General features: G+C 45.0%; 1 protein-coding gene across 1 annotated transcript in view; it reads right to left on the bottom strand.

Annotated features, from left to right (window-relative positions):
- Positions 1 to 3794: 3794 nt before the first annotated feature.
- The window catches only part of ANXA3 (annexin A3), a 33945-nt gene continuing 10035 nt past the window's right edge, over positions 3795 to 27704 (bottom strand). The window contains exons 4-12 of the mRNA XM_032224427.1: positions 23812 to 23925; positions 21668 to 21758; positions 16905 to 16984; positions 13755 to 13811; positions 12217 to 12310; positions 10916 to 11011; positions 9051 to 9109; positions 7669 to 7791; positions 3795 to 5291 (exon numbers count right to left, since the gene is read on the bottom strand). Of these exons, the coding sequence (XP_032080318.1) occupies positions 5232 to 5291; positions 7669 to 7791; positions 9051 to 9109; positions 10916 to 11011; positions 12217 to 12310; positions 13755 to 13811; positions 16905 to 16984; positions 21668 to 21758; positions 23812 to 23925 (774 nt within the window). The 3' untranslated portion in view covers positions 3795 to 5231. The remainder of the gene's footprint in view (positions 5292 to 7668; positions 7792 to 9050; positions 9110 to 10915; positions 11012 to 12216; positions 12311 to 13754; positions 13812 to 16904; positions 16985 to 21667; positions 21759 to 23811; positions 23926 to 27704) is intronic.

The raw sequence follows: 27704 nt of genomic DNA, 5'->3' as shown, positions 1-27704 counted from the left end.
GTGAAGAGAAGGATCAGGGGAGACAGGATAGCAGTCTTCCAATATTTGAGGGGCTGCCACAGAGAGGAAGGGGGTCAAGCTATTTTCCCAAGCACCTGAAGGCCAGACAAGGAATAATGGATGGAAACTGACCAAGGAGAGATTCAAGCTGGAAATAAGGAGAAATTTTCTGACAGTGAGAACAATCAACCAGTGGAACAGAAGTTGCATTCGGAAATTGTGGGAGCTTCATCACTGGAGACTTTCAAGAAGAGACTGGACTGCCGTTTGTCAGAAATGGTGTAGGCTCTCCTGCTTGAGGGGGGGGGGTTGGACTAGATGACCTACAAGGTCCCTTCTGACTCTGCTAGTCTGTTAAATCTGAATTACCGTAAACGTTTCCAGGTAGCCCTCGGCTTAGGAACACAATCGTGCCCCCAAATTATTTATGGCTAAACCAAAGCAGTCGTAAAGTCTACTTTACGACTTTGGGTTGCCACGGTTGTTAAATGAATGAGGAGGTCGTTAAGCGAATCTGGCTTCCCTCCATTGTCTTTGCTTTTCAGAAGCTCCCTAGGGAAGTTTGCAAATTCACAATTCCAGGACCTCAGGATGTTGCAACCATTAGAAATGCCTGCCGGTTGCCAAGCCCCTCAATTTGGATCACGTGATTCTGGGGATGCTGCCACAGTCATAAGTATGAGAACTGGTCATAAGTCCCCCTTTTTTCCCCCTGCCGTTGTAACTTTGAACAGCCATGAAACGAATGGCTGTAATTCGAGGACTGACTGCATAAGATTTTTGTAATGAGCAGACTGGTTGCCCCAAATTCTTCAAAATGAGTGGGTGTAAGTCAGTGGTCGGCAACCTTAAACACTCAGAGAGCCACAAAGGTCTTAACCGGAAGCCCCTCGTTCAATTCTGAAGCTGACTGGAAGTCCAGTTCCCCTCACCATAGAGTCTCCTCCTAATGTGGCATCCTTTTTCCTCTGCCAACAGGAAGTCCGGTTCACCCCACTATAGAGTCTCCTCCCAATGTGGCATCCTTTTTCCTCTGCCAACAGGGAGTCCGGTTCCCCCACCATAGAGTCTCCTCCTATAATGTGGCATCCTTTTTCCTCTGCCAACTGGAAGTCCGATTCCCCCACCATAGAGTCTCCTCCTAATGTGGCATCCTTTTTCCTCTGCCAACAGGAAGTACGGTTCCCCCACCATAGAGTCTTCTCCTAATGTGGCATCCTTTTTCCTCTGCCAACAGGGAGTCCGGTTCCCCCACCATAGAGTCTCCTCCTATAATGTGGCATCCTTTTTCCTCTGCCAACTGGAAGTCCGATTCCCCCACCATAGAGTCTCCTCCTAATGTGGCATCCTTTTTCCTCTGCCAACAGGAAGTACGGTTCCCCCACCATAGAGTCTCTCCTAATGTGGCATCCTTTTTCCTCTGCCAACAGGGAGTCCAGTTCCCCCACCATAGAGTCTCATCCTAATGTGGCATCTTTTTTCCTCTGCCAACAGGAAGTCCGGTTCACCCCACCATAGAGTCTCCTCCTAATGTGGCATCCTTTTTCCTCTGCCAACTGGAAGTACGATTCCCCCACCATAGAGTCTTCTCCTAATGTGGCATCCTTTTTCCTCTGCCAACAGGGAGTCCGGTTCCCCCACCATAGAGTCTCCTCCTATAATGTGGCATCCTTTTTCCTCTGCCAACTGGAAGTCCGATTCCCCCACCATAGAGTCTCCTCCTAATGTGGCATCCTTTTTCCTCTGCCAACAGGAAGTCCGGTTCACCCCACTATAGAGTCTCCTCCCAATGTGGCATCCTTTTTCCTCTGCCAACAGGGAGTCCGGTTCCCCCACCATAGAGTCTCCTCCTATAATGTGGCATCCTTTTTCCTCTGCCAACTGGAAGTCCGATTCCCCCACCATAGAGTCTCCTCCTAATGTGGCATCCTTTTTCCTCTGCCAACAGGAAGTACGGTTCCCCCACCATAGAGTCTTCTCCTAATGTGGCATCCTTTTTCCTCTGCCAACAGGGAGTCCGGTTCCCCCACCATAGAGTCTCCTCCTATAATGTGGCATCCTTTTTCCTCTGCCAACTGGAAGTCCGATTCCCCCACCATAGAGTCTCCTCCTAATGTGGCATCCTTTTTCCTCTGCCAACAGGAAGTACGGTTCCCCCACCATAGAGTCTTCTCCTAATGTGGCATCCTTTTTCCTCTGCCAACAGGGAGTCCAGTTCCCCCCACCATAGAGTCTCATCCTAATGTGGCATCTTTTTTCCTCTGCCAACAGGAAGTCCGGTTCACCCCACCATAGAGTCTTCTCCTAATGTGGCATCCTTTTTCCTCTGCCAACAGGGAGTCCGGTTCCCCCACCATAGAGTCTCCTCCTATAATGTGGCATCCTTTTTCCTCTGCCAACTGGAAGTCCGATTCCCCCACCATAGAGTCTCCTCCTAATGTGGCATCCTTTTTCCTCTGCCAACAGGAAGTACGGTTCCCCCACCATAGAGTCTTCTCCTAATGTGGCATCCTTTTTCCTCTGCCAACAGGGAGTCCAGTTCCCCCCACCATAGAGTCTCATCCTAATGTGGCATCTTTTTTCCTCTGCCAACAGGAAGTCCGGTTCCCCTCACCATAGAGTCTCCTCCTATAATGTGGCATCCTTTTTCCTCTGCCAACAGGAAGTCCGGTTCCCCCCACCATAGAGTCTCCTCCTAATGTGGCATCCTTTTTCCTCTGCCAACAGGGAGTCCGGTTCCCCCACCATAGAGTCTCCTCCTAATGTGGCATCCTTTTTCCTCTGCCAACAGGGAGTCCGGTTCCCCCCACCATAGAGTCTCCTCCTAATGTGGCATCCTTTTTCCTCTGCCAACAGGAAGTCCGGTTCCCCCCACCATAGAGTCTCCTCCTAATGTGGCATCCTTTTTCCTCTGCCAACCGGAAGTCCAGTTCCCCCACCATAGAGTCTCCTCCTAGCGCAGCCTCCTTTTTCCTGTACCTGCCCTAACTGAGATTCCTATCAATTGTGGAGCCGACTGGCGAGAGGGAGCCGCAGCAGGTGGATGAAAGAACCACATGCGGCTCCAGAGCCACGGGTTGCTGACCCTTGTCTCGCTTTAGCAACATAAATTTGGGGTTTCAACTGTGGCTGTAAGACGAGGACTACCCGCATGGCACCAAAAAATATGTTCTCCTGCATTTGCTTCTACTAGTGTTTATTCCATTCCAGGCCACAAAATTTGCTTTCACATTTTATTTCAAAGAAGAATAGAAGAGGCCCTTCCCGTGGCCAGCAGATTGCGCTCGTTTTGATGACCAAAGGAAGGTGTGGAACGTCTTCATCGCAGCCTTATCTTCCCTGCAGTCTGCAGCCAGGCTGACTCCTCACTCTCTTGTTCAATCCCCAAGAAAGGATGCCATGAGAAAAACCCCACCGGTGGGCCTGTCCCAGTACGAAGGGCATCCTGCCAAGGGAGGTGCCAGAGTGATGGGAAGATGAGTCAGTGAAAGCAGACACATCCTCCGCGGCCCATCCTTTGCCGCTTCCCACGATGGAATCAGTTCAAAGCAACAGAGAGAAATCCTCAAATATTCTGGGAATAAGACACCAATTTACAGACACCTCTTTCTAAAAGGGAAGAAAACCTCAACCCCAGCAACTTTTAACACCGCGTTAATTTAACCCAGAGATCCCATAGATCAGGGGTGTCAAACTCAAGGCCCGGGGGCCGGATATGGCCCGCGGGATGCTTAGATCTGGCCCGCGGGGCCGCCCTGGAAAACTGGAAGGACTGACCCGCAGTGCCTCTGCCAGAGAAAACGGAGCTCAGGACGGCTTCATACATCCCTCCTGAGCTCCGTTTTCACTAGCTGAGGTATTGCCGGAGGTCGTCACACCTGCAAATGGAGTTCACAAGCGCCGCGGGTGGCACTCCCGAGCTCCGTTTTTGCTAAGGGTTGCAAGGCGTCGTCACAGCTGAAAGCAGAGCTCGGGAGCCTGTTTTCACTGGCGGAATGCTCAGGCTACCACAGCCGCCCCTGACACAAATGGCATTGAGCTGGCCACGCCCACCTTGGTCCTCCACGGTCAAACATAATCCTGATTCGGCCCTCAAGGAAATCGAGTTTGACATCCCTGCCGTAGACCAAAACTAGGAGCTCCTCCATAGAGCCAAAATGAGGGTATCAATGGCTTATCTTCACCACGAACGTGTGCTTTGTGTTCATATCAGGTGTATGACGGGTTAGTGTCTTTTCCAAGTGTTGGCTATCATCACAACTTCTTACGTTATGGTTTCAATAAAACAACATGGCAAAAACGGCAGAAATTTGGCAACATTAGTACTTATATCTATTCTACCCTCTTTGGAAAGGTTTTGGCCCTTCTTATTAAAGGCAATTTTTTTACAGTTTAAGTTTGGGTCCTCTAAGGCTGGGGATTCCAACCGTAGCAACTTTTAAGACTTGTGGACTTCAACTCCCAGAATTCCTCAGTCAGACATGCTGGCTGAGGAATTTTGGGAGTTGAAGTCTATATGGTTAGAAACCCCTGCTCTAAATAAACATAAGAGGAATGGGCCACTGGTGCTATTTTAGCCAGTCCCTTTTGAGATTTGATTCCAGAAAAAAGTGTTTCCAGAGATTGCAAGAAGACAAACCTAGAACCTGACTGCAACTTTAAAGCAGCTGCATCAATGCAGCTGCTTTAAAGAGTTGTGGGCAGGTTCTAGATTCATGTTCCCCTGTGGTCCATAGCACTTTTCCAAATTATTTCTTAAACAACCGTTTAAGGCACTTCAGGTCTGGAATACAAATGAATCCTTTGAGGTAGCTGTGCATTGCATGCAAAATACAGGAAACCCTTTTGTAAAGCTAAAACAACACAACAGCAATTCAAGAATAGCTCAGTTCAAGACACAGCAGTTCCTAGACAGTCGTTGGATGTGCCCAAGACACTGTTGTATCTTAACTGCATCCAGATCCCAACTTTCCAGGGTTGGTTAATTTCTGGCAGATTATTGGCCTGTGAGTGCAGATTTCATCCCAAATCCACGGTGTGTGATGAAATCAGTGTCATCCAGGGGCTTAAGATAGTGTCTGTAGTAAAACATCTGTCTGTTATGATACCTAATTAAAAAATAATTGAAAGGAGGACTGGAAACTTCGCACCCTTGCTTAAATATATCTAAGAAGCTCTATGAACTGGTGAAAGCAGCGGGAAACAAGTGCTGTCAGCCAGAGTCGGCCTCATCAGTCGTCCCCACCAATAATCTTGAGCAAGGTGCGCCGATAATCCCCGGAACTATCCGACTGTAATAAAAAAAAAAGAGGAAGAGTAACATTATTTTCAAGTCGCTTACGGCCCTTCCACAATTACACAGGAAAATGTCATTTTCCTTGCCTTGGAGATGGGAGATTTATTGCAGGCGTCTAAAAGCACTCCGGTTTTTATTTTAGTATTTTTAGGTTGCTTGTTTCCCCACCACCGCTCGGGTAATTTAAAATTTGATTTCCCGTTTGAAACAAGCACGGATTCATAGAGCGCCTTGTCCAATTACAATGATATTTCCAAACCTACCGAGGGTTGAACCTGTTTCATAAGAATAGCAGTCACGGGGGTGAAAACAGAAGCTGTCTGAAATTACCCTGTTTCCCCCAAAATAAGACCTCCCTGGATAATAAGCCCAATCGGAAGTCCAGTCCGAGCCGAGGTGACGCAGTGGTTAAATGCAGCACTGCAGGCCACTTCAGCTGACTGTTATCTGCAGTTCAGCGGTTCAAATCTCACCGGCTCAAAGTTGACTCAGCCTTCCATCCTTCCGAGGTGGGTGAAATGAGGACCCAGACTGTGGGGGCGATATGCTGACTCTGTAAACTGCTTAGAGAGGGCTGAAAGCCCTATGAAGCGGTATATAAGTCTAACTGCTATTGCTATTGCTATTTTGAGCGCATCCACTAAAATAAGCCCTCCCTGAAAATATTGGGACACATCAGCAGCCACGGGATGACCACGCTCGCCACCTCCTGCACCTCAAAAGTAATAAGACCTCCCCAAAAATAAGGCCAAGCACTTATTTCGGGGGTCAAAATAAAATAAGACCCTGTCCTATTTTCGGGGAAACACGGTATATCGGTGGCTAGCCCAAGTCAATATTTTAGAAATGCTCCCAAATGTTTGTGTGCTTTCTATATCTCTACGGATGCCAACTTTGGGGATGTCGGCCTTACGCAACTCCGTAGTTCACAGCGTTGCGGAAACGCTATCACAAAATCCTTCTGTGTAACAGGAATTCTGAAATCTGTAGCAGTTTGTTTTATCATTCTCAGAACATTCACTCGTGCAGTGAAGGGAGAAAGAGAGAGACGGAAAGAGAATTTATCATTTGTCGACCGATTATCACAAAATCTCTCTGGGCAGGACTCAGAAAATCCTTTTTCATTTAGAGAGGCCTCACAATGATTGGTTCCAACTAGGCCCGCTGAACACATTTGCAGCCCCCTCGGCTCCTATCATATTAAGTCCTAATGCGGTTTGATTGGTCGCAGCTTCGTTTGCTGCGCGAGATTTGTAGACACGGGAGCAAACCAGAGCTTAGCAAAATCAACCTCCTTTCAGTGTGTGAACGAGCTTTGAAGGGCGCCAATACACAAAGCTAGTCGCCCTGGCAACATTCATTAACAAGCCAGGGGTGCAGGCCGTGTTGGGGAAGCAGAAGGAAGCAGTTCGCCCCTGCGCTACAGGGAAGCAGCCATCATTTTGGTGCGACTGCAATGAATTGTGGGTGTGCTGAAAATGGTGGCCGCTTCCGGGAGGCAAACACCGATTAGGCTGAAGCCTGCGTGGACCCTGTGGGACAGGATGGGGCAGGGATGAAATGCTACCGGTTTGAACCAGTGCGCCCGAACCAGTAGTAAAAAATGCTATTGATTTGCTCGATCGGTAGAAAAAAAATTGCTACCGGTTCAGGTGAATTGGTAGTTCCGATGATCAGCTATGCAACAATCTGTGCTATGCTGTGCAATTTATATTTGCGAGATTTATATTCAAAGCGAACCTATAGCGAACCGAACTGGTAGCAGGCTTCAGAGCATTTCACCTATGGGATGGGGGTGGTGTGTAGAAAAGCAGAGTGCTGCGGCGCCCCTGTGGTCAGTCATAAGGGTGAATGCCGGTGGGCGCGTTGCACCAGTTGTAAATTCAAAATGGGGTCATAATTGTCTTGGGGGGGGGGAGGTCAGTCGCAACTTTGAACAGCCATTAAGCAAACTGTCCTGATAAAGGAGAATATTTGTAGCTCAGGATTGAAATGAGGGGTCCTTGGTGCTCTCTGAACTTAGCTTTTGCCTTGCAGACATTTCATTACCAAACTAGGTAACATCATCAGTGCACTGATGGTGTTGCCTAGTTTAGGTAATGAAACATCTGCAAGAAAAAGTAACAGGCTCACAACCCACTCCCACCCACCCCTAGACACACCTCAAGTACTCAAAATACACAAGGATCTTGATTTGTTGCATCTAAACAAGCTGAATTAGTCAGCCACGAATGCACCATGCTTAAAATTTTCACAATAAGCCAGCATACTCCAGCATCCTGCCTTGCAGTTAGCTGTTTCTGCCTACAATCGGATCACCCATGCTTAGAAAGTTGGAGAGACCCTGAAACTTTGAACAAGGAAGTACTCACACTAATAGCAGAATGCAGAGATTCTCCAAAGAGCTTCTTGTATTCGTGTCGAATATCCAGAAGATCGATTTCTGACCTGGATACTAGAATTCTGGTCACTGTGATTTCATCAGTTCCAGGTCCCTGCCAACAAATGAGAAAAAAAATATCCCTCAATTTACGAAGGTTTTTTAAACTCTGCTTCCAAAAACACAGAATGCATGAGCACACGTATTTTTACACCAGAGACCCAAACAGCTTTAAATATTCAAAACAGAACACAACAAAACAGAATAGAATAGAAAGGAATAGAATAGAAAGGAATAGAATAGAATAGAATAGAATAGCATAGAATAGAATAAAGTAGAATAGAATAGAAAATAGAATAGAATAGAAAATAGAAGAGAAAGGAATAGAATAGAATAGAATAGAAAGGAATAGAATAAAAAATAGAATAGAATAGAAAATAGAATAGAATAGAAAATAGAATAGAATAGAAAATAGAATAGAATAGAAAATAGAATAGAATAGAAAATAGAATAGAATAGAAAATAGAATAGAATAGAAAATAGAATAGAATAGAATATAGAAAATAGAATAGAAAGGAATAGAATAGAATAATAGAATAGAAAGGAATAGAATAGAATAATAGAATAGAATATAGAAAATAGAACAGAATAGAATAGAATAGAAAGGAATGGAATGGAATGGAATAGACAAGAGAAAAAAGAGAAAAGAGAAAAAAGAGAAAGAGAAAAGAGAAAAAGAGGAAAGAGAAAAAGAGGAAAGAGAAAAAGAGGAAAGAGAAAAAGAGGAAAGAGAAAAAGAGGAAAGAGAAAAGAGAAAAGAATAGAAAATGGAATAGAATAGAAAAAAGAATAGAATAGAATATAGAATATAGAAAAAAGAAAAAAGAAAACAGAAAAGAATAGAAAATAGAACAGAATTCTGCCCAGTTTGGTGAACTGGTTAATGCCATCAGTGGCTGGCCCTGCCCCCACCCATTTTTGGGCAGGGTTTTTTTTTTTTTTTTTTTTGCTGTTTTGGGGCAGTTTTCAGCCCTTTTCTGGGCTGTTTTTCGGGCTGTTTTCCATGCTGTTTTCCAGCCCCAAAACACGGGCCAAAAACGGCCTGAAAAACAGCGAAAAAAACGGGCAGGGGCAGGGCCAGCCAGTGGTGGGATTATTCCAAACCAGTCAGAATTGCTGAATCCCACCTCTGCCTTTGAGCCAAGTGGCTGGGAGGCAGGGCTGGGTATGATGTGACGTTTACTTGGCTGCACCCACCCACCCAGTCACGTGACCACCCGGCTACGCCTACCCAGCCAGAGAACCAGTTGTTAAATTATTTAAATCCCACCACTGGGTTGGTGGTTGGGCAAAACAATCTCATATCAGTCTTACCCTTATGGCTTTGTTCAGTTTTTCAGCAAAGAAGGCAGGGGCGTTATTTGCACACTTCACTACAAAAAGAGAGGAAAAACAGAATTGAACATAAACCCTTTATATTATCTGGCTATATTTTTGCACAGGATTCAATATCCAGTTAAATTATTTAAGCATTTGCAAATCATCCCACAGATTAAATGCCTGAACAAGAAGTGGGAAGTACATCTAACAATTAAATCTGTAGATAAATAAAATATTAACCCGAGGGCTCGTACTTGATTACAATCATTTACACGGTTTCCTTATTACAATCCTCTTGTGCATAATTTTTATATTTACATTTGCAGAGTGGTTTGAGCAAATAAAGAGCAAAAGCATCTATCAAAATGTAATCGGCCACCTCCTTTTTGGAAATTACATTTTGGAGAGGGGCGAGTGTAGAAATGTATCCTCCTCTTTAGCTGCCGTACGTGGTTCAAGATTAAATCTGCAGTTTGCTTTTCCTCCCCAAAACGCTCAAAATAAGAGCTGGTAAGGACAAACGATTTCTAAACAGACCTTGGTGGTAGGGTTAGTAATCTATTTTGCGTTACGAAGTTCCCAATTTTGGGTGGAATCCAAGGCTTTGGCAGAAATAGGGAAAGTGGCATTCACTTCTTCTTCCACTGTATTTATATACAGCAGTGACGGCATTTTTGTCGGGTGCCAAAAATGTGAGCGCGTGTGTGAGATAGCGCGTCCATGCTGGCATCCATAATGCAAAGCGCCCCCCACATGCGCATATGAACACAACCCTCCCATGCTCCTCCCCCTCACATGCGCCGCACTTCCTGTGCACTGCTTGCCACCAAGCTGAGCTTAGTATTTCCTCCAGGGGGCAGGGAGGCTGTTTTCGCCCTCCTCAGGCTCCAAGAAAGCCTCCGGAGACTAGGGAGGGTGAAAAACAGGCCTACCAGAAGTTCAGAAACAGATCGTTTCCAGCTTCCGGAGGGCCTCCGGTGGGAATCCATTTTCGCTCTTCCCAGGCTCCAGGAAAGCCTACGGAGCCTGGGGAGGGTGAAAAAAATTCCCCTGGCCCTCCAGAGAGGCCAAAAATTAGCTGGCAGTGTGCGCACGCGCCTTGGAGCTGACATCGTGCAACTGCTTCCATGCCTACAAAGATGACTCCACGTGCCACGTGCCGCTATGTGTTTGTGTGTGTGTGTGTGTGTGTGTGTGTAAATGGCTGGATGATAGATGCAGAATTACAGTATAAGAACTAAGTCTTATCTACAATAAATAGGATAACACTGTAAATATCTGCAAATATTATTACATTCTATAGAGCTTATGTAAATATGAATTATATAAATGATACCGATACGGTAACACTGTAACATATAACACACATATACAATACACCAGTGGTGGGTTCCGGATCCCGTTGCAACCGGTACGGTGCAACAGAGCACGGCGACTATCACATGAATGCACGGAGCACGCGCATGCATCCTTACCTCCTGCGACGCTCCGCGACGCCTCTGCGATGCTCCAGCTGCTCGGCGGAGCATCGCGCAGGCGACGTACGCGGCATGCGCAGAAGCGCCTAAGAGCTCAAATACAGGTAAGGATGGCAGGCGGGCGGGTGGGCCCTCCAAAGCACCGTATCTGAATGGTATGCCCGTACCGAGGCGTACCACCTGCAACCCACCACTGCGATATACATATAACATACAGACACACACACAGACATATGGTATCTATATGTATATCTAAAAATCGATATCTATTATATGCATTGTATATATGGAAAGAGATCAACCCTCCATGAGATTTAGAAAATTCAAAGAATAGTGTATAAATATGGACACACTCGCAAGATCATCGCACGCTTCCCTTACCTACGGCCAGAAGCAGTTGGGCAAAGTCGCCCGATGTTTCATTAAGCACGGTATCCTCCATCCGGTGTCCACTAAGTTTTTGGTACTCCTGAAATGCTTTAAGAAAGGACAAAAGGAGAACAATGTCAGAGGCGTAAGCTGCACGTACTTTAAGATGCGTGAAAAAAAATCTGAGGCATTTTTACTTCTCCGTCTACAAACCATTGCTCCTTTACAATATATAATTTGTCACAGCCTGAAACTCTATTTTCCATGCCATTTTTTGGAAAGTTTGTTAAAATATTCATGACTGGGAGAGACATGGGAACAAGGTCAACCAATGAATAGGCGTAGCAACTAAGTCAGTCAATGGGAGCTTAAACAGATCTGAGTCTGTGCAGAGAATTGAAACAGAAACTTAAGCAGCCTGCTGCTCTGAGAAGTAAACTAGCAGTCCATCTGGGTTTGTCTGCTGAAATGAAACTAACTGCTTGTGTTTGCCTGTAACTCTCCTGCCTTGTGTTTACTTGGAAGAACCACCTGTTGGTATTGTACATTTATTCATCTATTCTTCTGTACAGTATGTAAAGAAGTTAGTGAATCCAGCTGAATCAGTTATCTGTGCATGCTTTCTGGATTTGATTTTTCTGCAACAAACTCTGATAAAGTTTCTAGTCTGTTTTAGGATTTTAAAGTCTCACTGACTCAAGGTTGACTCAGCCTTCCATCCTTCTGAGGTCAGTAAAATGAGGACCCAGATTGTTGGGGTCAAAAAGCTGACTCTGTAAACCACTTTGAGAGGGTTGCAAAGCGTTGTGAAGCAGTATATAAGTCTAACTGCTATTGCTAAGTGCAAGTCCTGGACTGAGCTTCCTAACCCATGATCCTCAGCCAATATGATACATCTGAAGAACATTGGACAAGGGAAAATTAATAATATATATGGCCTAAATACCTAGCTTGATTAATTTGGGCAAACCTAGCCATATATCCAGACTGCAAATGTTTCTTTTCCCCCTGGCAAAACGAATGAGCAAATAGCAATAGCAATTAGACTTATGTACCGCTTCACAATGCTTTACAGCCCTCTCTAGGCAATTTACAGTGTAAGCACATTGAACATCCAACAACCTGGATCCTCATTTTACCGTCCTCGGAAAGTTGGAAGGCTGAGTCAACCTTGAGCCAGTCAGGATCAAACCATTGACAGTCGGCAGAGTCCGCCTGCAATATTGCATTCTAACCACTGCGCCACCCTGGCTAATTACACAAGAAATAGCTATTCAGTTTTATTTTTACTGTGGAAGAAAACTGTTTCTTACTGAGCTTGAGCTGAGCAAAGCTGCTGGAGCTCAGAATCTCGATGAATTTGGTCTCATCCGTTCCCCACCTCTTCTCACCAGCACTGTACAGGAGCTAGAAAAAAGGAATTGAAGGAGCATAAAATGGCTATCCCCTTGTAATATTTCAAATAAGATACTCTGGGCAATTACTTTGCCAATTCAGGGGTGAAATTCTGCAGGTTCTGATGAACCGGTAGCGGAAATTTTGAGTAGTTCGGAGAACCGGCAAATACCACCTCTGGCTGGCCCCAGGAGTGGGTCGGGAATGGAGATTTTACAGAATCCTTCCCCTGGAGTGGGGAGGGAATGGGGATTTTGCAGTATCCTTCCCCTGTAGTGTGGTGGCAATGGGGATTTTGCAGTATCCTTCCCCTGGAGTGTGCTGGAAATGGGGATTTTACAGTATCTTTCGTCCAGGAGTGGGGTGGGAATGGGGATTTTGCAGTATCCTTCCCCTGGAGTATGGTAGGAATGGGGATTTTGCAGTATCTTTCTTGCTGTTACAATGCTGTTACAATGGAATAAGGGTTAACCAGAGAGGCAGTTTCTGTAAGCAGGGCAATAAAGATTAGGCTAGAAACAACACCAGAATGTTTCCTTCCTGCCTTCCTTACAGGATTAGCCCTGTAAAGTGGAAAAAAACAAAATAAGATTTCTTCCAACAACCGGTTCTCTGAACTGCTTAGAAAGTTGACAACCGGTTCTCCCGAATAGATGCGAACCGGCTGAATCCCACCACTGGATAAGAGTTTCTTCAGCTCAACATGCCGGCTGGGGAATCCCACGAGTTGAAGGCCACACATTTTAAAGTTGTCCAGGCTGAGAAAAACCAGCCTAGATCTTTTACTACACATAAATCAGAGGTGGGTTCCGACCAGTTCGCACCTATTCGGTAGAACCGGTTCGTCAAATCTACCAAACCGATTAGAAGAGGTTCCACCAGTGGACCCGGAAAGCAGGCCACACCTACAGAAGAGGCCCCAAACTCTTTTGAAACCCACCCCTGGTCCTTGGATATGATTATTCTACACTATCATGCTCCTATTTATAAAACTCAGTGCCTCTGTGAAAGGTAAGGATGACTACTGCGTTTGTGGTGCAATCAGAACATTGCGAGTGTTGAAGTTGTTTTAACGCAAACCAAAGATGCCTTTTAAAAAACAAGTTTATATCCTATTCTTATGCATGCCAGTACTGTGTATGAGGTAATTTAAGGTGGTTCTGACAAGTGTCGTCGGCATCTTCATATCCGGTCACTTGGGCGGCAAGCCACTCCCATCCGGTCACATGGGCGGCAAGCCACTCCCACAAAGGAGGCCACACCCACAGAGTAGGTTCGAACAATTTCTGAAACCCACCACTGACATAAATACAGCATTTTCATGTCTGGATATCTGCCTCCGCATTTGAGTTTTTAAAAAAGCAGAAAAGGCCTTTTAACAATTTGGAGATTTTTTTTTTTAAAAAAATAAACATTATGGGACCCTGTAGCTGGCTTTTTTCCAAACCGTGATTACCTGTGCATCCCTCTTTGCTACCTCTTCATGGGCCTGTGGATTTTCATCTCTCTTGGCCTGGAACATTATTGAGAAGAAGAAGAAAAACAACAGCAGGTTATGATGCACGATTCCTTCCCAAAGCAACTCTTGTTGCATTTCTGTTGCAATTCAGTTACTTATAGAACTGCCAACCAAACAAGAATAACAGGAATATACCGTATACACTCGAGTATAGGCCGGCCCGAATATAAGCCGAGGCACCTAATTTTACCACAAAAAACTGGAAAAGTTATTGACTCGAGTATAAGCCCTAGGGTGGGAAATGCAGCACAGCTACCGGTAAATTTCAAAAATAAAAATAGATACCAATAATGTTTTTGAATATTTATTTCAAAGAAAAACAGTAAACTAGCTCTGGGACATCGCTATGTGGCTGCTTGCCATAACAAGGAGGAGGTGGGACATCGTTGCAGAGCGGCAGGAGGGGGAGGAAGGGGAATCGTAAGACAGCCCTGCATTACATTAGAACGTGAGGAGGGGGATGGTGCGGTGCGCGCTGCGCGGCAAACTGACACAGAGGGAGGGGAAACTCACAGGGGCGCCGGGCCATTCACGAGCGTCACCCAGCGGCATGGCCCCGCCCCTTTTTCTCCTCCATTTCGGGCAAATTTTTCACTGACTCGAGTATCAGCCGAGGCGGCTTTTTTCAGCCCAAAAAGTGGGCTGAAAAACTCGGCTTATACTTGAGTATATACGGTATATATTAACCTAAACATGTGTATTCATAGTAGAATTATATGGATTGAAGAACCTGGAAAGAACATGAATAGAAATACTTTCAAAGTATAAATGATTGTGATTGATACTAAAACTGTACAAGGAGATATTGAACAATGGAAGAATGAAGGATGGAACGTTGATTTAATTATGGAAATATAAACAACAAAAGAGATAAAAGACACATCTTTGAATATTACAGCCATATGAAAATGGAGGAAAAGTTAAAATAGGGATAGAAAATAGTGGGGGAAATAATAATTAATAGCAGTTAGCAATAGCAGTTAGACTTATATACCGCTTCATAGGGCTTTCAGCCCTCTCTAAGCGGTTTACAGAGTCAGCATATTGCCCCCAACAACAATCTGGGTCCTCATTTTACCCACCTCGGAAGGATGGAAGGCTGAGTCAACCCTGAGCCGGTGAGATTTGAACAGCCGAACTGCAGAACTGCAGTCAGCTGAAGTAGCCTGCAGTACTGCACTCTAACCACTGCGCCACCTCGGCTCTTAATTAAATATTAAGATATTAAGATATACAACAGGACAGAAAGATGGTTCAGAAAGAAAGGGCAATAATAAAAGAGATGTATAAATAATATGAAACAATGGAAATGAAATGTAATATTTAGGAATAATAAGATATATTTATGTGTACTGTAATGTACGTTGCCCAGTTATCACACCATTCACACATTGATAAGTATAAAGAATATAAAAAATCAAAAAATTGATTGGGGAAAAAAAAAGAACAAGAACAAAGAGACCAGCATTTATGATGATGGATCTTCCTTGATTTTGAAGCTCTAAGGCAGGCAATTGATAGTAATTTCAGGGAAGACAGGAGGATCCGAAAACTGATGAGTTTTTAACAACTAACTACTGTCGATATAATTTACTTGGACCTCAATAAGGCATTTGATAAAGTAGACCATAACTTACTACTAGATAAAGTTGAAAAATGTGGGTTATACAACTTCTGGGCTTCTCTCCTTTTTCTGGATTAATTCTCCAAGTGCAATAGAAGTGATCCTACCTGGCTGGGGAATTCTGGGAATTGAAGTTCACCACACCTTAAAATTGCCAAGGTTGGAGAATACTGCTCTGCAGAAGTGGCTAAAGGGACCTCAATTAACTTTGCTGACTAGGATCAAGAAGATGTCACTTCCACCACATCTGTAAGACTTTTTTAAGGCCCTATTTTTCACAGATCCACCTTCTTCTTCAAGAACACAGGAGAAGGGAGAAAGTTGTACAGCTTTCCTTTCTAGGAATCAAAACATTTACTTGCTCAATAGTAGTAACTGCCAGAGGGATTTTGGAGTCCTAGTGGACAACCATTTAAATATGAGCCAGCCGTGTGCAGCAGCTGCCAAAAAAGCCAACACAGTTCTAGGCTGCATAAACAGAGGGATAGAATCAAGATCACGTGAAGTGTTAATGCCACTTTATAATACCTTGGTAAGGCCACACTTGGAATACTGCATTCAGTTCTGGTGGCCATGATGTAAAAATAGCAATAGCAATAGCAGTTAGACTTGTATACTGCTTCATAGGGCTTTCAGCCCTCTCTAAGTGGTTTACAGAGTCAGCATATTGCCCCCAACAACAATCCGGGTCCTCATTTTACCCATCTTGGAAGGATGGAAGGCTGAGTCAACCCTGAGCCGGTGAGATTTGAACAGCCGAACTGCAGAACTGCAGTCAGCTGAAGTAGCCTGCAGTGCTGCATTTAACCACTGCACCACCTCGGCTCTTAAAAGATGTGGGGACTCTAGAAAGACTGCAGAGAAGAGCAACAAAGAGGATTAGGGGACTGGAGACTAAAACATATGAAGAACGGTTGCAGGAACTGGGTATGTCTAGTTTAATGAAAAGAAGGACTAGGGGAGACATGATAGCAGTGTTCCAATATCTCAGGGGTTGCCACAAAGAAGAGGGAGTCAAGCTATTCTCCAAGGCACCTGAGGGCAGGACAAGAAGCAATGGGCGGAAACTAATCAAGGAGAGAAGCAACTTAGAACTAAGGAGAAATTTCCTGACAGTGAGAACAATTAATCAGTGGAACAACTTGCCTCCAGAAGTTGTAAATGCTCCAACACTGTAAGTTTTTTAAAAGATGTTGGATAACCATTTGCCTGAAACGGTATAGGTTTTCCTGCCTAAGCAGGGGGTTGGACTAGAAGATCTCCAAGATCCCTTCTATTCTACTCTAATAAAAAACGTCCAAGGGATGTTGTTTTTTTGCTGTGCGTGCCAATAAGACAGTTAACAATGGATCCAATTCATTCTATCGTGAATAGCTGCACCACACATAAGGACCTTCCAATAAGTTGTGTTACACAAGGCAACCATGAGGTCGTTTAAACAAATCTGTTAAAAGCTTCCTTACATCCAGCAAGGCCAGGAAGGTTCTTTTGGTGTCTCCGGATGTGTCCCAACCGACATCCTCACTCAAGATTTTCCTATAAACTGGAAACAAAACGAAGAGAGTTAGTGACACTCGCTCAGATGAGAAAAAGATAAGGAACACTCTGCCTCAATGCCTTAAGCACATTATATGCTGTCAATATAGATCAGTGATAGCGAACTATTTTGACACCGAGTGCTCAAACCAGACAGTGTTTTTTTTTAACCGGTTTTACTACCGTTTCGCTCGTGCGCACACGCTCTCTCTCTCTCTTGCGTGCAACGCGTATGCGCAGAAGTGTCCGGGCAGGTGGGTGGAGCCTCCCGCCGCCACCACTACTGGTTCAGCCAAATTGGGCCAAACTGAGAACAACCCACCTCTTGTGCCAAAGTGCTGGAAACCCGAAGTCCAGCTGGCCCGCGGGCAGTAATCTGAGATCTTTTGGAAACCTGACACAAACGTTATCCCACTTTTATCTTAATCACACCAAAGAAACCCAGCTTCCCAATTTCTGAGGCAGCCCTCTTAGAATGGAAGTTATACATCCCTTATACTGGAGGAGCTGACGCTTATCGGCAAAGCTCATAAGCACAGATTGCATGAAATAATCCTGTCGGTTATCTTGTTCCCGTTGTTAAAGAGCCGATAGCAGGTTTATCTGTGGTTTATTTTGCATAGCCTCTACAGGGCCGCTTTTTATTAAAAAAAAAAAATTAAAACATGCTAACTCTTTAAGCCGGAGGAGGACCTGATAAGCTAGATAAATAAAGGTTGACTCAGCCTTCCATCCTTCCGAGGTGGGTAAAATGAGGACCCAGATTGTTGAGGGAGTAATAGGCTGACTCTGTAAAACCGCTTAGAGAGGGTTGTAAAAGACTGGGAAGCTGTATATAAGTTTAAGTCCTATTGCTATTATTTGGGAGAAGTGTGTGAAAACATTATTGTCATTTTAAGATGGTCGTAAAATGAATCTGGCTTCCCCATTGACTTCACTTGTCAGAAGATCGACAAAAGACTCCAGTACACCGAAACCGTCATAAAGATGAAGCAGTTGCCAAGCGGTTGAACTTTGATCATGTGACCCTGGAGATGCTGCAAAGGTCATAAGGTGCTTCGGAAGAATAGTTTGACCCCCTTCTTCCTTGTGGAAGGCTCTTAAGATCCCCCTTGCAGTTACTGCCAATGAGCCAAATTTCACCTAATTTGTCCCCTGTTGCACATTTGGTTTTTCATAAGCCTTTCCTTATGTGGTGACTTCTAAACAGGTTTAGAACTGTGAGTCAGCAGTGTGCGGCAGCTGCCAAAGAAGCCAACACAATCTTAAGCTGCATTAACAGAAGGATACAATCAAGATCAAGGTACTGACACCACTCTATAAAGCCTTAGTAAGACCACACCTAGAGTACTGCATCCAGTTTTGGTCACCACACTATAAAAAAGATGTTGAGACTCTAGAAAAAGTGCAGAGAAGAGCAAGCAGGATGATTAGGAGACTGGAGGCTAAAACATGAACAGTTGCAGGAACTGGGCATGGCTAGTCTAGTGAAGAGAAGGACCAGGGAAGACAGGATAGCAGTCTTCCAATATTTGAGGGGCTGCCACAGAGAGGAAGGGGGCCAAGCTATTTTCCAAAGCACCCGAAGGCCAGACAAGGAATAACGGATGGAAACCGAACAAGGAGAGATTCAACCTGGAAATAAGGAGAAATTTCCTGACAGTGAGAACCATCAACCCACGGAACAGAAGCTGCCTTCATAAGTTGTGGGAGGTTCATCACTGGAAGCTTTCAAGAAGAGATTGGATTGCCATCTGTCAGAAATGGTGCTTGGGCGAGCGGGTGGGGGTTAGACTAGATGACATACAAGGTCCCTTCCAACTCTCTTAATCTAACTACAATTTTCAGAACTGTCAGGCTGCCCTTGATCATGGAATCCATCCATCCATCCATTTTCGATAGCCAACCATCTCAATCAACAACTATGGGGAGTTTGCAGTTCCAAAATTCTAGAATTCTGGGAACTGATGCCTCAAGATCAGAGGTGGGTTCCTACCAGTTCGCACCTATTCGGTAGAACCGGTTTGTCAAATCTACCGAACCGGTTAGAAGAGGTTCCACCAGTGGACCTGGAAAGCAGGCCACGCCTACAGAAGAGGTTCCAAACATTTTTGAAACCCACCACTGGTCCTTGGATATGATTATTCTACACTATCATGCTCATATTTATAAAACTCAGTGCCTCTGTGAAAGGGAAGGATGACTACTGCGTTTGTGGTGCAATCAGAACATTGCGTGTGTTGAAGTTGTTTTAACGCAAACCAAAGATGCCTTTTGAAAAACAAGTTTACATCATATTCTTATGCATGCCAGTGCTGTGTATGAGGTAATTTAAGGTGGTTCTGACAAGTGTCGTCAGCATCTTCATATCCGGTCACATGGGCGGCAAGCCACTCCCATCTGGTCACATGGGCGGCAAGCCACTCCCACAAAGGAGGCCACACCCACAGAGTAAGTTCAAACAATTTTTGAAACCCACTGCTGCTCAAGATCCCCCTCAAGAGCACTCAAGCAGCCAATCGCTGGGACCTCACCAAACGGTGAACTGGTCTTCCTTCACTCGCAGTGTCAGCAAGTTTACTGATCGCTCCATTGCGACTCAATCAATTTGTCTTCCGGTCCAGGTTTATTTGCTTGGCTCAGCTTAGACTACAGTGCAACGAAGCAGGGGCGTCCGATTCTATTCCCACCAGTGGGCTTCCTACACCCTCGGCAAGAGAAGAGCCATCCATCTTCCAGCTATTAATCAATGCCAGGGCTCTGAAAAAAACAAGCTATAGGCTTCGCTGGGCTGGCTGCATTCAATTTCCAATCCATCTTGGTCAGCCTCCCCGCAAGTTCGGCAATTCATCAAGCCGCCGGTTCTGTGGCTAGTGCCACTTATCAAACTAAATGCTAGAGGGGACACGGGCCATGATCTGGCTAATGCAAACTCAATAGGGTCTGACTTAATGATGGGGAGCCCCTCCAATCGGTGTGGACTTCTGCGCAAAACCTTTTGAGACCAGCCACAGATGTAGTACACCAAGATAGGATTACATGAGAAAGAAAACCTGAAGAGTAAATATTCTGATGGTTATATAATCAACACTATGATGGAAGATAGTATATGTTGTAATAATGATTGATATTGTTGCATATTTGTTTATATATTATCTATTTATCTAATTTTTATATTTATCTATCTCTATCTATCTATCTATCTATCTATCTATCTATCTATCTATCTATCTATCTTTGTGTTGCATTTTTGCTGATAAATAAATGAAGGAGGACTAGTATAGATCTTATTTCAAGTTATTTAGCTCTCATCAGCTAGCCATACCCTTGCTCGGATTCGAACTTGGGCTGTTTTTACATATTAGGCAGTTGTATTAACCTCTAAGCCACAAGTTCTCCTCCCTTATCAGCTGAGCCAGGGGAATGATTAAGTATTTTTCCTTTTGTCAAAGCACCTGATGTAGCCAAATATACTCCAAATATGCAGTATGCTCCCTCCCATATTTGGGCACACCAGGTGCTTTGACAAAAGAAAACACACACAAACACAATTACATTGACTATGATGATGTTTGTATGTTAATACCCCAGACACCTAGAGAACACACTGTTCAACACAGAAATGGAATGTACAATAGAAAGCAATAGCAGTAGACTTATATACCGCTTCATAGGGCTTTCAGCCCTCTCTAAGCGGTTTACAGAGTCAGCATATTGCCCCCAACAACAATCCAGGTCCTCATTTTACCCACCTCGGAAGGATGGAAGGCTGAGTCAACCCTGAGCCGGTGAGATTTGAACCGCTGAACTGCTGATCTAGCAGTCAGCTGAAGTAGCCTGCAGTGCTGCATTTAACCACTGCGCCACCTCGGCTCTTATATATATGCATATAATTGCATTTCATTCTGTGCAATAAAAAACATTTAATTAAAAGAAGAAAAAAAAGAAGCTGTAGGTGCCCCATCATTGGAAGGTTTTAAGAAGAGATTGGACATCTGAAATGGTATAGGGTCTTTTGCCCGAGCGGGGGGTTGGACTAGAAGACCTTCAAGGCCCCTTCCAGCTCTATTTTAATTGGAAAATTGCCCCATTGACTTTGCTTGTCAGAAGCCGCCTGGGAAGGCCCAAAATGATGGATGACGTGACCAGTGGTGAAATTCAAATTATTTTACTACCGGTTCTGTGGGCGTGGCTTGGTGGGCATGGCAGGGGAAGGATACTGCAAAATCCCCATTCCCTCCCAAACAGCTGGGACTCGGGAGGCAGAGAATAGATGGGGGCATGGCCAGCCAGAGTTGGTAATTGCTGGTTCTCCGAACCACTCAAAATTTTCGCTACCGGTTCTCCAGAACCTGTCAGAACCTGCTGGATTTCACCCCTGGGCATGACCTTGGGACATTGCAACTGTCATACATACATGCCAGTTGCCAAGCGGCTTACATGTTGATCATATGACCCTAAGGATGCTGCTACTGTCATAAGTGTGAACACTGGTCATAAGTCACTTTTTCCAGCGCCGTTGTAAATTTGGACAAAAACTAAACAAAGAGTTGCTAATAGAGGACTATCTGTAATGCAGGATACCACCCTGAACCATTTTCCCATTCCAGACAGGTGGGCTATCGCTGCCTACAGAGAAACGATGAGGCAAATACCTGGCTGGTACCTATTCAGCCACAGCAGTTCTTACTTGTGTAATACACCTGAGCTGTCTCTCTGATTTGCTTGCTGGTTCGGGAAGCCGCAATCTCAATCAACGTCATCTCATTCGTTCCAATGCCCTGGAAAGGATCACAATGAAAAGATGCTCGATTATCCGTTTTAAGATTGATCTAGAGCTAATTGCATCCAAAGGGACGCACGCGGTGGCTCAGTGACTAAGACACTGAGCTTGTCGATCAGAAAAGTTGCCAGTTCGGCAGTTCGAATCCCTAGCGCCGCATAACAGAGGGAGCTCCCGTTACTTATCCCAGCTTCTGCCAACCTAGCAGTTCCAAAGCACGTAAAAATGCAAGTAGAAAGACAGGAACCACCTATGGTGGGAAGGTAACAGTGTTCCGTGCGCCTTCGGCATTTAGTCATGCCGGCCACATGACCACGGAGACGTCTTCGGACAGCGCTGGCTCTGTGGCTTTGAAACGGAGATGAGCACCGCCCCCTAGAGTCGGGAATGACTAGCATCTGGCCATCGCAGAAGCTGCCACCAGTTGGTCAGAAATCTCCGGACGAGATAAATGACCCCAAAGAGTTCCTTTCAACATTAAAACATTTCTTCTGGAAGAAGAAAAACCAGCTGACATCATCTCAAGGCCAGTGTTTTGTAAACAGACTTGGCAGACGGCTCTCTGTGAGCGAACATTTCATTTGAAATCGCTGAAAGTCAAGTGTGCCTGGGCACATTGATGTAAGCCCCCGACAAATTGTTGGTTAATGGTGTGAACTAACAAGAGTTGGGGTAGATGGAAGAGCATCGATCAATTCATTCTTCAATGTGTTACTGCTGGCTAAAAGTAAGGATTTTAAAATGGAGAATAGAATAGAAATAGAATAGAATAGACTGGAATAGAAATAGAATGGACTAGAAATAGAAATAGACTAGAATAGAATAGTCTAGAATAGAAATAGAATAGAAATAGAATAGAATAGGAATAACAATAGAATAAGATAGAAATAGAATAGGATAGGATAGGATACAATAGAATAGAAATAGAATAGAAATAGAATAGAATAGACTAGAAAAGAAATAGAATAGGATAGAAATAGGATAGGATAGAATAGAAATAGAATAGAATAGAATAGAATAGAAAAAAATAGAATAGAATAATATAGAAATAGAATAGGCTAGGATACAATAGAATAGAAATAGAATAGGCTAGGATAGGCTAGGATAGAAATAGAATAGGATAGGATAGAAATAGAATAGAAATAGAATAAAAGAATAGAATAGAATAGAAATAGAATAGGATAGAAATAGAATAGAAATAGAATAGAATTAGAATAGAAATAGAATAGAAAAGAAATAGAAATAGAATAGGATAGAAATAGAATAGGATAGGATAGGATAGAAATAGAAAGAAATAGAATAAAAGAATAGAATAGAATAGAATAGAAATAGAATAGGATAGAAATAGAATAGAATAGGATAGGATAGAAATAGAAATAGAAATAGAATAGAATGGAATAGAATAGAAATAGGATAGAAATAGAATAGAATAGAATAGGAATAGAGAGTAGAATAGAATAGAATAGAATAGAATAGAAACGATGGCCCTGCAGGGGAACAGCTACATTAACAAAAACACGGGCTGAACCACTCTATCAAGCCTTGGTAAGGCCACACTTAGCATCCAGTTTTGGTTGCCACGATGTAAAAAGAATATGGAGACTCTAGAAAGAGTGCAGAGAAGAGCAACAAAGAGGATTAGGGGACTGGAGACTAAAACATACGAAGAACAGTTGCAGGAACTGGGTATGTCTAGTCTGATGAAAAGAAGGGCTAGGGGAGACATGTCTATGGATATTCTCGGACATCCAGGTCCTGGTTGTCCCAAAGATGCTTTTTTTTTTTTAAGGCAACTGGACTTTTTGGTTTTTCTTTGAAGATGTTTTGCTTTTCACCCAAGATGTTTCTTAAGCTCTGAAGAAGCTTCATCCAAGGATGGCATAAAATGTGAAGGATGTTAAAGTGCAATTATATTAAGGTGTGTTCTCAGAAAAGGAGAGAGAGCAACAGGAAAATCTTATTTCCCCAAAGCAGAATCAAATAAAACGTGTGTCAGGAGGAGTTAGGTTTAGGGGTTAACCTGAAAAGGAAGGCCACCCGTTTCAACTTACTCTGACGGCACGGTTAACTTCTTCAGCATCAAATTCTGCCGGGGGAGTGACCAGAGCACACAGGACATGCCCAAAATCACCTGAGGTTTCTTCCTTCAAAGCATCTTTCAGCTCCTTTAAAAAGAAAAGAAAACAGAATCAATCTCATTGTCAAGAATCCTGGGCAGCTTCAGCAAAAGTGTCTAATCCATCATCCTCCAGCGAATCACAACTGCGGGGAGGGGGTCAAAAATATCTTAGCCCACCATCAGGGATGAAATTCAGCAGGTTCTGACCGGTTCTGGAGAACTGGTAGCGGAAATTTTCAGTAGTTCAGAGAATAGATAAATATCATCTGGCTCTGCCCTCATCTATTCTCTGCCTCCCGAGTCCCAGCTGATTGGGAAGAAATGGAGATTTTGCAGTATCCTTCCTCTGGAGTGGGGAGGGAATGGAGATTTTGCAGTATCCTTTCCCTGGAGTGGGGAGGGAATGGAGATTTTGCAGTATCCTTCCCCTGGAATGGGGAGGGAATGGAGATTTTGCAGTATCCTTTCCCTGGAGTGAGGAGGGAATGGAGATTTTGCAGTATCCTTCCCCTGGAGTGGGGAGGGAATGGAGATTTTGCAGTATCCTTTCCCTGGAGTGGGGAGGGAATGGAGATTTTGCAGTATCCTTTCCCTGGAGTGAGGAGGGAATGGAGATTTTGCAGTATCCTTCCTCTGGAGTGGGGAGGGAATGGAGATTTTGCAGTATCCTTTCCCTGGAATGGGGAGGGAATGGAGATTTTGCAGTATCCTTTCCCTGGAATGGGGACGGAATGGAGATTTTGCAGTATCCTTCCCCTGGAGTGGGGAGGGAATGGAGATTTTGCAGTATCCTTTCCCTGGAGTGGGGAGGGAATGGAGATTTTGCAGTATCCTTTCCCTGGAGTGAGGAGGGAATGGAGATTTTGCAGTATCCTTCCTCTGGAGTGGGGAGGGAATGGAGATTTTGCAGTATCCTTTCCCTGGAGTGGGGAAGAAATGGAGATTTTGCAGTATCCTTCCTCTGGAGTGGGGAGGGAATGGAGATTTTGCAGTATCCTTTCCCTGGAGTGGGGAGGGAATGGAGATTTTGCAGTATCCTTCCCCTGGAGTGGGGAGGGAATGGAGATTTTGCAGTATCCTTCCCCTGGAGTGGGGAGGGAATGGAGATTTTGCAGTATCCTTTCCCTGGAGTGGGGAGGGAATGGAGATTTTGCAGTATCCTTTCCCTGGAGTGGGGAGGGAATGGAGATTTTGCAGTATCCTTCCTCTGGAGTGGGGAGGGAATGGAGATTTTGCAGTATCCTTTCCCTGGAATGGGGAGGGAATGGAGATTTTGCAGTATCCTTTCCCTGGAATGGGGAGGGAATGGAGATTTTGCAGTATCCTTCCCCTGGAGTGGGGAGGGAATGGAGATTTTGCAGTATCCTTTCCCTGGAGTGGGGAGGGAATGGAGATTTTGCAGTATCCTTTCCCTGGAGTGAGGAGGGAATGGAGATTTTGCAGTATCCTTCCTCTGGAGTGGGGAGGGAATGGAGATTTTGCAGTATCCTTTCCCTGGAGTGGGGAAGAAATGGAGATTTTGCAGTATCCTTCCTCTGGAGTGGGGAAGAAATGGAGATTTTGCAGTATCCTTTCCCTGGAGTGGGGAGGGAATGGAGATTTTGCAGTATCCTTTCCCTGGAATGGGGAGGGAATGGAGATTTTGCAGTATCCTTTCCCTGGAATGGGGAGGGAATGGAGATTTTGCAGTTTCCTTCCCCTGGAGTGGGGAGGGAATGGAGATTTTGCAGTATCCTTTCCCTGGAGTGGGGAGGGAATGGAGATTTTGCAGTATCCTTTCCCTGGAGTGAGGAGGGAATGGAGATTTTGCAGTATCCTTCCTCTGGAGTGGGGAGGGAATGGAGATTTTGCAGTATCCTTTCCCTGGAGTGGGGAAGAAATGGAGATTTTGCAGTATCCTTCCTCTGGAGTGGGGAGGGAATGGAGATTTTGCAGTATCCTTCCCCTGGAATGGGGAGGGAATGGAGATTTTGCAGTATCCTTTCCCTGGAGTGGGGAGGGAATGGAGATTTTGCAGTATCCTTTCCCTGGAGTGGGGAGGGAATGGAGATTTTGCAGTATCCTTTCCCTGGAGTGAGGAGGGAATGGAGATTTTGCAGTATCCTTCCTCTGGAGTGGGGAGGGAATGGAGATTTTGCAGTATCCTTTCCCTGGAGTGGGGAAGAAATGGAGATTTTGCAGTATCCTTCCTCTGGAGTGGGGAGGGAATGGAGATTTTGCAGTATCCTTTCCCTGGAGTGGGGAGGGAATGGAGATTTTGCAGTATCCTTCCCCTGGAATGGGGAGGGAATGGAGATTTTGCAGTATCCTTTCCCTGGAGTGGGGAGGGAATGGAGATTTTGCAGCATCCTTTCCCTGGAGTGGGGAGGGAATGGAGATTTTGCAGTATCCTTTCCCTGGAGTGGGGAGGGAATGGAGGTTTTGTAGCATCCTTCCCCTGGAGTGGGGAGGGAATGGAGATTTTGCAGTATCCTTTCCCTGGAGTGAGGAGGGAATGGAGATTTTGCAGTATCCTTTCCCTGGAGTGGGGAGGGAATGGAGATTTTGCAGTATCCTTCCCCTGGAGTGGGGAGGGAATGGAGATTTTGCAGTATCCTTTCCCTGGAGTGGGGAAGAAATGGAGATTTTGCAGTATCCTTTCCCTGGAGTGGGGAAGAAATGGAGATTTTGCAGTATCCTTTCCCTGGAGTGGGGAGGGAATGGAGATTTTGCAGTATCCTTCCTCTGGAGTGGGGAGGGAATGGAGATTTTGCAGTATCCTTTCCCTGGAGTGGGGAAGAAATGGAGATTTTGCAGTATCCTTCCTCTGGAGTGGGGAGGGAATGGAGATTTTGCAGTATCCTTTCCCTGGAGTGGGGAGGGAATGGAGATTTTGCAGTATCCTTCCCCTGGAATGGGGAGGGAATGGAGATTTTGCAGTATCCTTTCCCTGGAGTGGGGAGGGAATGGAGATTTTGCAGTATCCTTTCCCTGGAGTGGGGAGGGAATGGAGATTTTGTAGCATCCTTCCCCTGGAGTGGGGAGGGAATGGAGATTTTGCAGTATCCTTTCCCTGGAGTGAGGAGGGAATGGAGATTTTGCAGTATCCTTCCTCTGGAGTGGGGAGGGAATGGAGATTTTGCAGTATCCTTTCCCTGGAGTGGGGAGGGAATGGAGATTTTGCAGTATCCTTCCCCTGGAGTGGGGAGGGAATGGAGATTTTGCAGTATCCTTTCCCTGGAGTGGGGAAGAAATGGAGATTTTGCAGTATCCTTTCCCTGGAGTGGGGAAGAAATGGAGATTTTGCAGTATCCTTTCCCTGGAGTGGGGAGGGAATGGAGATTTTGCAGTATCCTTCCTCTGGAGTGGGGAGGGAATGGAGATTTTGCAGTATCCTTTCCCTGGAGTGGGGAAGAAATGGAGATTTTGCAGTATCCTTCCTCTGGAGTGGGGAGGGAATGGAGATTTTGCAGTATCCTTTCCCTGGAGTGGGGAGGGAATGGAGATTTTGCAGTATCCTTCCCCTGGAATGGGGAGGGAATGGAGATTTTGCAGTATCCTTTCCCTGGAGTGGGGAGGGAATGGTGATTTTGCAGTATCCTTTCCCTGGAGTGGGGAGGGAATGGAGATTTTGCAGTATCCTTTCCCTGGAGTGGGGAGGGAATGGAGATTTTGTAGCATCCTTCCCCTGGAGTGGGGAGGGAATGGAGATTTTGCAGTATCCTTTCCCTGGAGTGGGGAGGGAATGGGGATTTTGCAGTATCCTTCCCCTGGGGTGGGGAGGGAATGGAGATTTTGCAGTATCCTTTCCCTGGAGTGGGGAGGGAATGGAGATTTTGCAGTATC

The sequence above is a fragment of the Thamnophis elegans genome, chromosome 9 (genome assembly GCF_009769535.1).
Source record: "Thamnophis elegans isolate rThaEle1 chromosome 9, rThaEle1.pri, whole genome shotgun sequence".
NCBI lineage: Eukaryota > Metazoa > Chordata > Lepidosauria > Squamata > Colubridae > Thamnophis > Thamnophis elegans.
The sequence above is the reverse complement of the archived record's forward strand: the minus strand, read 5'-3'. Positions and strand labels throughout refer to the sequence as shown.